This window comes from Fusarium solani (genome assembly GCF_023522795.1).
Source record: "Fusarium solani strain SB1 chromosome Unknown bctg00000009, whole genome shotgun sequence".
Lineage (NCBI taxonomy): Eukaryota > Fungi > Ascomycota > Sordariomycetes > Hypocreales > Nectriaceae > Fusarium > Fusarium solani.
In genome coordinates, this window is record NW_027072144.1 from 496,421 (window position 1) to 507,537 (window position 11,117).

Below are 11,117 nucleotides of genomic sequence, written 5' to 3' on the forward strand. Positions count from 1 at the left end.
GCTGGATTGCTGAACAATCTCGGAAATTATATAGGTGATAGATACTCACGAACTGGAGCGATGACAGACCTCGAGGAAGCCATTCGCCTGACACGCGAAGCCATCGATGCCACCCCACTAGATCGTCCGGACCGGGCTATGTTCTTAAACAACCTCGGAACTCGTCTCTGCGACAGATACTCACGGACTGCAACGATGGCAGACCTCGAGGAAGCCATCCGGGTAGGACGAGAAGTTATCGATGCCACCCCGCCAGACCATCCGAGCCGGGACCATCCGAGCCGGGCTGGATGGCTGAACAACCTCGGAGTTCGTCTAGTCTATAGATACTCACGAACTAGAGCGACAGCAGACCTTAAGGAGGCCAAGGAATGCTTCCTCGCTGCCTTACGTCACTCCACCTCTGATGTGAGCACGCGTGTCACAGCTGGACGTCATTTTCTATCATCCCCGGCCATACTTCAAGATCAACAAGCATACGCCATTGCCAAAACAACAATTGACTTGGTTCCCTTATTGACGCCCCGTTCTCTGCAGAACTCAGACAAGCGGCACCTCCTCTCCGCAGCTGTCGGACTGTCGTCGGACACGGCAGCCATTGCTCTTCATGCCAACAGAGGCCCTGCTGCTGCTATCGAACTGCTCGAGACTGGTCGTGGTGTCATCGCGGGAGCTCTTTTCGAGCAATTCGACCTTGCCGCTCTCGAACGCGAGCATCCCGACCTGACGCGTTCCTTTATCGACCTGCGAGATCAACTAGACGCGCCGCCGCCGGCAGACTCTCTTGATACAGCCGAGCGCCCCACTGCGGCCGCAGAGACGGAAGGCGATCGGCGCCGCGATGCTGGAACCCAGCTTACCGGTCTTCTTGAGACAATCCGTTCCAAGTCCGGTTTTGAGCGCTTCCTGCTCGCCGCGTCGGAAGCCGATATGCTGGAGGCTGCACGGCCCGGCCCGATCGTCGTCCTGAATGTGAGCTCGTATCGCTGCGATGCCTTGCTCATTGAGCAGTCCGGCATCCGACTGCTGGAGCTGCCACACCTTTCCCGAGACGCCATTAACGACCATATCCGGGAACTTAAATCTCTCGACACGCTTGGGTGGCTCTGGGATGCCATCGTCTGTCCCGTTCTTAATGCTTTAGGCTTTACTGGGCCTCCGTCGAACAGTCAGTGGCCGCACGTGTGGTGGGTCCCCACCGGCACACTGACCCGGTTTCCACTCCATGCAGCGGGACACCATCTAAGGCGCACCGGCGAGACGGCGGTCGATCGGGTCGTCTCATCCTACGCCTCGTCCGTCAAGGCGATCATACATAGCCGGCGACGGCCACAGCAAGCGCCGGCAGCCGGAGAGTCCCGGAATGCCGTTGTCGTTGCCATGCAGAACACGCCAAAACAGGAACCACTCAAACATGCGAGCGACGAGGTTGATGCGGTAGTGGCTGTTTGCGAGTCGATGGGTTTGCCGCACGACCGACCTCGACCGCTCAAGGCCGATGTTTCGTCGGCCTTGGAGGCCTGCAGGATGTTCCACTTTGCCGGCCACGGCAGCACGCATCTCACAGAACCGCTGCAGAGCCAGCTGCTCCTTGATGACTGGGATCGGGAGCCATTCACGGTGGCGAGTCTCCTGGAGACCAACCTCACTGCGAAGCCGCCATTCCTCGCCTATCTCTCGGCATGCGGGACTGGTCAGATTCTAGATGAGGGGTCGGTTGATGAGAACATCCACCTTGCCAATGCTTGTCAGCTAGCGGGGTTCCGTCACGTGGTGGGCACACTTTGGAGCGTCGATGACGGGTTATGTGTGGACATGGCGAGAATGACGTATGAGGTTCTGCGGGATGAGGGTATCCAGGATAAGAGCGTAAGCCGGGGGCTTCACCGGGCGATGAGGACGATCCGAGACGAGTGGGCGGACGGCGAGGATGGCGGGTGCGAAAATTCATCCACGTCAGAAGCGCAAAGGGACGCTGAATTGAGCCAGGGTTTGGAGTCGAAACAGCCGCTCTGGGTTCCTTATGTTCACTTTGGCGTTTGATTCAGCCGAAGGCTGACTCTACATTACTTGTGGGGGCCTCCAATTCGGCACCCCCGTGGTCGCTGCCGCTCCCACGGGGGGCGCGCTGACCAGCAAAAGGGGCCCTTGACTCGCAAAAAGAAAAGATACCTCTACAACGGAGCTGATACCGCCAAAATAGAAGTACCTCTTTTTCATGAATAATCCCGCATTGTTGCACAAATGACCCTGTTATCTGCAACCCCGCTCATGATATCACCAACTTCGGTCATCTTTGATAATATTCCGTCCTCACCACTATCGCAAATACGGCCACAACTATTGCAATCCTGCACCAATGACGACGGAAACTATATCATGTGATAGCCCTAGATCAGGAGAAGACGTAGTGCCCCTTTGGATCAACTCAGAGACTAGGAAGCCAAACTTTCCGCGGTTTACTAATGAGAACCTCAAACTGCGCACGGTAGCCGGTGTCGAGCTATTTCGAGCCGGTTACTATAAGAGTCTCGCTGCCGCAAGCCGTGAGCTCAAAGTCAGTTATTGGAGACTGTATTCTCGGTCCAAGGGCTCTCATCCAATCAGTCGGAATGGTGGCAACCGTACCTTATTTTCAAAGGAAGAGGAGGGTGCGATAGTTATCTGGGCACATCGCCGCGTCACTCACGGACATCATATCACGATTCGTGCCCTCCGTCAACATGCTAATTCAGTTCTGAGGGCCAAGGGGCGGTCGCCAACTGCATCTCGGAAGTGGGCAAGACGATTTATGAGACGTTGGAAGCACACCTTTCATAGGAAGAAGTCAACTACTCGAGATGCCAAAAGGAAGTCAATGGAAGACCGCGGCCTCGTTGAGAAGTGGTTCCACGCTTGGCGAGAGTATATGCGTTATGTCAAGCCCGAGAACGTGTGGAACGTCGATGAGATTGGCTTCATGATTGGATACCTCCTGCAAGGCACGTTCCTATGGACTTTCGCAGAGATTGACCGGCCAATTCTCACTGATGCTCATGAACTCGTCTCTATGACAGTCATAGAGGCTATCTCGGCAACTGGGAAGACGATTGCACCATTCCAAATCATGCCCGGAGTCCAGCTCCCGATCAAGTGGTTTGACAACGACCTACATGACGATACCGTCGTTGCCACGAGCCCTAAGGGCTATATCACTGATATGCTCGCCTTAGAATGGATTGAACACTTTGAGAAACTGACGAGACCTTCAAATCCCAACGAAAAACGAGTCATACTCCTAGATGGATGCGAGAGTCACTTCACCAAGGAACTCTATGTATATTGTGAACAGCACAATATCGACCTCTTCCCTTTTCCCGCCCATTTGACGCATTTTATGCAGCCTTTGGATGTCGGAGTGTTCAGCCCTTACAAGCATTGGCAACAGCATGTCTTATATCGGGAAATCAGTGATGGTGCTACCGACTTTAATAAGGCTGACTTCCTCTTCTACTTTCAGGAGATGAGGAATCGAACCTTTAAGAAGTCGACGATAGTCTCTGCTTGGAGGAAGTGCGGTATCTATCCTTTCGACCCGTCAGTGGTTTTGGATCAGATTGTCGATCCGTTGTCATCTCTGAGCCAAGAAGTCAACGAGCAAGACCTCCCTGGTTATATCACACTTGGAGAGACTTCTGATAGCGCTTCTGACGGCGGGGACGAGACCGGAAGTCATACCGAAGCCGGCAATGACGATGAGAGTGAGGAGGAACAGCCAGAGACACCCAAAACACCAGAAATGATGAACTGGAACACCGTCGACACGCCACCTTTCAACATACGTGTCATCCAGCGTTACCAGGAGTATGTTGCCCTGCGGATCGAGGCATCTATCGTCTCCGGCATCCGGCTGACTCCCTCGGTTGCCCGTGTTCATGAGAAGTCGAGGAAAGCAACTGAAGTTCTCATGATAAATGGCGTTACGTCGACTCAGGAGATGAAACGTTTGAAAGAGAAGAATTTGCGTCGACGGGCACTACAGGAAGGGACTTCTATTGTAAGTAACTACGGCCCAATTCGCGTTAGTGATGCGAGACTTCGCATTGCTAAGGATGATTACCATCGACGAGCTGCTCAGGCTGAAGAAGAACGACGATATAGGAAGAAAGAAGCAATTGACGAAGTGAAGTATATACATCGTTGGATGAAAGATGTACGCAATATTGTTCGAGCCAGCTTTAACGAGGCATCAGGGGTCGACGCAAGGCGAGGTTGGTGGGTGAAAGCGGCACGCCGGCAGCTTCTATCTTCAAATGAAGATATGAGTAATAGATATGCCCTCATTCGCGAGTTCTCACAGGAATTGCAAGCCCCGTTGGAACGGTTGACCGGGATAACTTGGCCCCCTGCGTATGACGCCGAGACCGTTGCGTCGGCAGTCAAATTCCTCACTTTGGGGAACGGGAACGCCGTGCAGGTCGCAAGGTGCTTACATTGGAGGCTGACGGCTTGGAAATAACAGTTGAAGACTGCATTGAAGTCGGCCAGGGCGTATTTACGGTGCCAAAGGAGGAGGAAGTTGAAGTATTAAGTTGACTGGTGTAAATACATGACATGCCCCCGGTCGCAAATATCACATATTATTCTCATAATGAAGTAACTTCCAAATTTGTGGAAGCCCCTCCTGTTCAGAAGTACCTTTTTTTTGCGAGTCAAGGGCCCCTTTTGCTGGTCAGCGCGCCCCCCGTGGGAGCGGCAGCGACCACGGGGGTGCCGAATTGGAGGCCCCCACAAGTAATCCATAAGTTTCCAGAATAATGAGGGTTTGGTGCAGACAAGGGTAATAAGTTTCTCGGGCTCTGATTGGCCCAAGTTTTGTATTGCCAGCCGCAAATCGTTCGACAATTGGCTGTCGGTTCTAGAGAAGTGGGCCTCAGCCCCTCTGCACCATCTCGCCGTTTGTTTACTCAGAAAGATGATTTGTGTCAACCTAGCACCGAAACATAAATGCAGATATCGAACAAAAGATCAGTGTAGATTGAGGATTAAAAAATGAGCGTCTCCTCTCTTATCTAAAGGAGCGACAAGAGTCTGTCTCTTATACCCGTGTTCAGTCTGCCGATTCATAGACAGCAGGCTGTTGCCTGACGCTAGTTGTGGTCGTTCACTCTCATCGTGAACAAGTTCACGATGATCGTGATCCTTGCCTCCAACAGTAAGCGAGGGTCTCCGGAGCTTGACAATTTGTTTACGTTACACTTGGCTGAAGACAGCCATTTCGTCTGCTTCAACGCTTCTGCGTGTCTTCTTTTCGTTAGGCAATGGGTCCTAAATCTACTTCCCGGTAGCTGTATAATGGACATAATTCCCATTGTCTGTGCCCGCTGTGGCAAGGAGAGACCGGCGGGCGACTTCGTCAGCAAAAGGAAATCTGCTGGGAACACGAAGAACTGCCTTGATTGTCGTAATAAGAACAATTCTCATGTCAGCTCTGTCTCCCCACTCTGTAATATCAATGCTAACTAAATGAAGTATTCCAGATCCAGAGACGCGACCTTGACGCTGAGAAACCTAGCCTCAGCTGAGAGATGTGCCCCGAAGAGAACCGACGGGGATGCTGGCTTACCGCCTCCTAACGAGAGATCCGGAACCCAGCCTACGTCGCCAGAGAAACTACGGCAACGTCATGCAGCTAGGAGGCTATTCAGAGAGTCACTTAGCCAGCCGCACGTAGTGCTGGGGACGCCAATTCCACCAACCCAACAAAGCACGCGACGTTTCCGTGCTCTAGCTCCCTCACCTCCCGTGCAGCCCACGGCCCATCCAATAGCCTCACATTCTGACCCATCTACTATCCGAAGCAGCACAACTGGTTTGGGTTACTCTTACTTGGCTGCTAGGTTCCACAAGGGCGGGAAGGACTCACAAGATGAACCCTCCAAGGCCGTGGCGAGGGCCAAGCAGGCCGCTATCCAGCGCGACCATCGTTCACGACGCCGTGTAGGGGAGACTGTGTCACTGACTCCCACAATATCTCAACTCGGCGTCTTTGGAGATTTTGAGGGTCCTGGAGAAGGTATCCTTGTCCTGTGGTCCCAGTGGTTTATCCGGGCTAACCACGAAACGTAGATGCGAGTCAAGACCGACTACAGCCGAGTGAGCTCCTAGGTGGGGATGAGATAAGGAAGGAAAGAGATGACAGGGGCCAGTTCTCTGAGTCCGATATTGATGCTGAGGACTACTTTAACTTGCTGCTTTCACCTGCTCGACCACGGAGGTACCTCAAACAATTAGGGGTAGAGTCCGATCCTGATCTAGGGGACGAAGATGAGAACAGCGATAACGATTGCGTGGATGGAAGCCCTCTTCGCCATCGCTTGCGGCAGCCTTCCGCACGGCCAAGGCGTGGTCGCCGTGGTCCTGCCCCTGGTACAGGAGGGCGGCCGAGAAAATCTCCAAGGCAAGCTCAATCGTCGATGCCGCCACGACGTATTCGGAGTCCGGTGATAATTCCACCCGAAGAATTGGTGGTCTTTCATGCACAAGATCCGGTGTGGAATGGCGACCTTGACGCTTGCGCCTTGACTGACCGCGACAAGGCCACCCTCCGCGAGTTCTGGACCACGCTCGACAATGACCAGATGGAATACTGCACTAGATGCCAAGAGTGTTGGTTCCAGATGAAGATAGATTCTGATGGCATTTGTGAGCGTTGCTATCGAAAGGATAGGAAACGCCGCCCCGACGAGCCGTATTTCTTCTCTGCGGATAATCAGCTCGACTTTGGCCCTGTACCGGCCCGATTGCCGCAGCTTACGCCTACCGAGGAGTCTTTGATTGCCCGTGTTCACGTCCACGTGAACATTATGCTTGTGCGAGGGCAGCAGTACAAGTATCGCGGGCACGTGGTTCACTTTCTCCGCGAGGTTGGCTTGGTGTACAACCAGCTCCCGCTTTTGCCGCAGGAGTTGAACACTGTATTGCTACGTCCTGCCAATACGTCGTCCCACGCAATGCTCCGTCGACAATTCACCCACCAGTTCCGCGTTCGTCGCCAGCCGGTTGCCATATGGCTAAACTACCTCCGACGTCATCATCCTGGCTATCGATGCGTCGTCATCGATGAAGAGCGGCTGAGCCAATTGCCCCAGGACGGCAATGCCCTGGATGCTATCCCCCAGAGTCAGGTGGAGGCAGCCGATGTTGGACCCGAGGAAGATCACGAGGCAGAACCTGACCTGGAGGAAGAGGCTGCGGTACCGGACCTCTTGGCCAAGGACACGGAGCTCAATGCTCTGCGGTCCATTCTCGCCGGAGAATCAGAAGCTGATCCAGGGCTTTCGCTTTCTACATGCTCCCAGGCGCTGGCGCAACACGAGCTGCAACTCCCGAATATACGGCACACACCCATTAATGAGTTCAATCACTCTCATGCCCTGCTCTCCTTAGCGTTTCCCTGTCTCTTTCCCGACGGTAGAGCCGACTTTGTTGAGCCTCGATTACGCTCCATTGATTACAAGGATTACATCGAGCACGCGATGCGCCGGCACGACGGGCGTTTTGCACGTCACCTGACCTTTACGGTCGCACATTACCACATGGGTGACAAAACCATGTACGAAAATGACCAGAGCTATTTCGCACGTAGGCTTTAGGCGTTTTTATACAGGGTTACAGTATTGATATGATAGCGCACTGTTTTTATTGTAGCAGAGCTGATGCCATAGCAAGCGGTGCTGATGCCATTCTATCGGCGCCGAAGCTCCGATAATGCCGCTTCAGAGGGGGCCGGATATTACAGCTGGAAGCCTTGGAAGGAGGTATGAACTCCGACCTCTACCACGATCTCGACCCCCTGGTCTGCGTCTCGCACAATGCCGAGGCCCCGTAAGGACTTGGAGCGCGTCAAGGACTTGATCCTCGAGCAGCGGCGAGAAGGACTGTCCATTGACACTATATGTGCCCATCTCCGCGACGATGGGCACGTACTCGACATCAGAACCCTGAAAAGGAGGCTAGCGGAATGGGGTGCCCAGGAGTACTCCCCTTCACTCAAAGATTGATACCAACACCTTCGTCGAGCTGGTCAAAGGCTACTTCTACCGATACGGATATAGCGACACTTCCATCGTCCGTGATCTCAAGCGACGCGGCATCGAGATCTCCGAGCGGACTGTACAGGAGTATCGTCTGAAGCATGGCATGAAGCGGCGCTTCCGAGATCTGGCTGAACGACAGGAAGCTATTCAAAAAGCGAGAGAGTTCCTCTTCCAAGACGACCGTCAGTCTTCAAGCATCAGAGGATTTGGCAGGGGGTATCTATACCATTACCTCCGCATCCGTGCCGGCGTCCTTGTCGGCCAGAATACCTTATATCGCGAGTACCAAACGAACCCAGAGTGGAAGAAGCGGGCCGAGCAAAGACGCCTTGCTGATTGGAAGCACCGGAAGAACTTCCATGTTCCTGGGCCTAACTTTATGTGGTCTCTCGATGGGTACGAGAAGCTCGAGAACTTCGGCTTCTCTATCTACGCCTGTATCGACACGTACTCGAGAGCCATCATCTGGATATATGTCGGCAGGGGGAACATGACTGCGCTGAGTTCACTCAAACAGTTTCTACGGACTGTGTCGTACTCAGGGGTCCGCCCCTTTTCACCCGCTCGGATCATGGTATCGAGACTCCTCTTTGGGCCGGAGCCCAGGCGATTCTCGCCGACCTTGATCAGACAGAGCTTCGGTATACCACCGAGGATAACGACCAACGAGTCCACAGGCAGGGAGCGAGACTGAGCTCCTGTCATATCTGGGGCCCAAGCACATCTAACCAACGGATCGAGTCTTGGTGGGAAAAGCTACTCAAAGGTGTCAGTCAGCGCTGGATCGCGTTCTCACACGAGCTGATTGATAGCGGCCTCTTCCAACCAAACCGTCTTGCTCACCAGATCGCGGTGTATGCTCTCTATGGACCCATGATCCGTCAAGAGGTTGCGGACTTCACGGAGATGTGGAACGGCCATCGCATCCGGCCACAGAAGAATAGGGAGCATCTCGTCGCCGGGATCCCGATGGATCTGTATAATACAAGCGAAGTGGAGAACTGGGCAGTCCATCTAGGGCCTGCGGCTCGAGATGGGCTTGCCCAGATGATGACCGCTGTCGATTCTATCGATATAGACGATCTTCTTGACCCAATAACAACGGACTGGTGTGATCAACAGCTCCGGGATCTTCAGTTCGATGGTCAGCTAGATGGGGAGCTTGATCATAAGCGGCCACACCTCGCGATCTACTTACGGCTTAGAGACAAGATTCAGGTTCATCTCGACTGCGGGGCAAGTCCGGTGCTGAGCATCCCAGAGAGTCCAGTTGGAGGGCAAGAGAGATTCGTACGTAAAGAAGTACTCCATCGCACTCAAAAGCTAGCTGACAATGCTTTAGCTTCAGCTCCTCGAGCTGAACTACCTTGAGCCGATTAACAATAGCCTCTCCGGAACTGAGCTACCCGGCGATATTATCAATAGTGTGGACGAGCTGATGGGGGACCTGGGTCACCTTGAGCTAGAGTAGCTACTATTTCCTCGTCTGTTCACGAGGATGCCGACTACTTGGCCTCCTCGTATCAACTCCTCGGGTTCCAGCAGCGGGACCATGGGCAGTGAAGGCAGGGTCAGCCGAGAGCTCCTCATCCTCTGCCTCTACCGAGAGTGCTGAGCTTATAGAGTCTCGAGCCCGTTTCTGACCCGCGCGGGTCTCGTCCACGTCGCTAGTAATAACCTCGATCTGGTCTTCTGCGCTAGCTCTCGAAGGAGGTAGAACTGGGCTCAGAGAGGGGCTCAAGGAGGGGGAGTTGAACTCGCTCCCGATTAACAAGGCTGGCTGTACCTTCACCTCGGTCTTGACTAACTCTTTTCTTGATTCCCTTCTCCTTTTTGAACGGCTTTACGGCTGACCTCGCCGTCTTGATATGACGAGGGGCCGGGACTTGTGGTCGAGGAGGCAATGGCTCATAGAAAACAAGGAAAAGGAGATATCTGCCCTCTGTTTTACTGAAACGAAAAGGGCAGTCCTCGCCGAAAAGCTCTGCGACTGTCTGTCTCTCCCAGTCGAGGTCGCTCAGCTCCGTGATACCCTCTTTAATATGGGCGTTCTGAACGAGTCTCTTGTCGAATTGAAGAACAGAAGAGAGGGCAGGCTTGTCCTTGAACTGAGGGAAGAAGATGCTGTCGAACCAGAAGTGGACAGGTAAAGATGGTTCCTCGTCGACGAAGGGGCGCAAAGCGACCTTCAGTAGCTCTCTAGCCAAAGACCACTGGGGCTCCTCGTCTTCGTCTAGTATTTCCCATGGGTCAGGCCTCGCAAGGAAGACAGTGAGACGCATCGAGATCTTCCGTCTGCTCTTGTTTTGGCTCTGTTTAGCCACAGCCTCACTGAGTTGCGACGAGCTCGCCCTCATGCCCCTCGCGATCCGACTCTGGGTAAGTTTGGCATCTCGATACACGGCTGAGGGCCGCGATGCTGCGAGGATACGGCCAGGGCCGTCTCCAGAGCCGGTGAAGATCGTCTGTCAGGGCGTGGAACGATCAGAGGCTGTTAGGTCGATAGACTGTATAGCGGAGGAGGTGGAGGCTGTCTCAACGTCTCGAAACGGGACTGGCGAGCTGTCGAGGATGGGGATGCTCGTGGGCCAACGTCTGCCGCAATATGGACAAAGATTGGACCCTGGGTAGCTATCGCGGATGAAATCGTGGCTCCGTTGGTACGATTTAGGGGCCACGGTCTTCGGAACATCGGGACACGTCTGCGATAGGACGTGATCGGGAATATCTACGTACAAGACAAGGTCAGTCACACAATCTCATGATGGATAGACCCGAGCTTACTTTGGGAATGGATGGGGATGGCCCATGACTGCTACGAGGTGGCGATGGGCTGGGTATTGATGCTGGTGTGTATGTGTGAGTGAGTGAGTGAGTGAAAAAATTGTGACGCGTCACCAGGAATTATCACGACATATTCCCTAGTGGAGATGCCATCCAAATGGAGAGATACCTTCCGGATAGTGTGCAGTACTGTAGTCTTGCAAGGGTCCACAAAATTACTAAGTATTTTAACATGGTTGAGACTTCCCAAAAGGG

The 11,117-nt window shown here is 53.6% G+C and overlaps 3 protein-coding genes across 3 annotated transcripts; 2 read left to right on the plus strand and 1 right to left on the minus strand.

Moving 5' to 3' along the window:
- Positions 1 to 60: 60 nt before the first annotated feature.
- MRS44_013221 (uncharacterized protein) lies at positions 61 to 2,043 on the plus strand (the record flags this gene model as incomplete). The annotated part of the gene is made up of 1 exon (XM_065616708.1): positions 61 to 2,043. One exon carries the CDS (start codon positions 61 to 63, stop codon positions 2,041 to 2,043), a length of 1,983 nt encoding a protein of 660 aa, XP_065472780.1.
- Positions 2,044 to 2,359: 316 nt separating this feature from the next.
- Positions 2,360 to 9,549, plus strand: MRS44_013222 (uncharacterized protein; the record flags this gene model as incomplete). The annotated part of the gene is made up of 7 exons (XM_065616709.1): positions 2,360 to 4,464; positions 5,520 to 6,055; positions 6,109 to 7,594; positions 7,762 to 7,866; positions 8,016 to 8,525; positions 8,621 to 9,368; positions 9,421 to 9,549. 7 exons carry the CDS (start codon positions 2,360 to 2,362, stop codon positions 9,547 to 9,549), a joined length of 5,619 nt encoding a protein of 1,872 aa, XP_065472781.1.
- A 226-nt stretch (positions 9,550 to 9,775) lies between these two features.
- MRS44_013223 (uncharacterized protein) lies at positions 9,776 to 10,435 on the minus strand (the record flags this gene model as incomplete). The annotated part of the gene is made up of 1 exon (XM_065616710.1): positions 9,776 to 10,435. The coding sequence occupies one exon, from the start codon at positions 10,433 to 10,435 to the stop codon at positions 9,776 to 9,778; it is 660 nt and encodes a 219-aa protein (XP_065472782.1).
- Between the last annotated feature and the right edge of the window lie 682 nt (positions 10,436 to 11,117).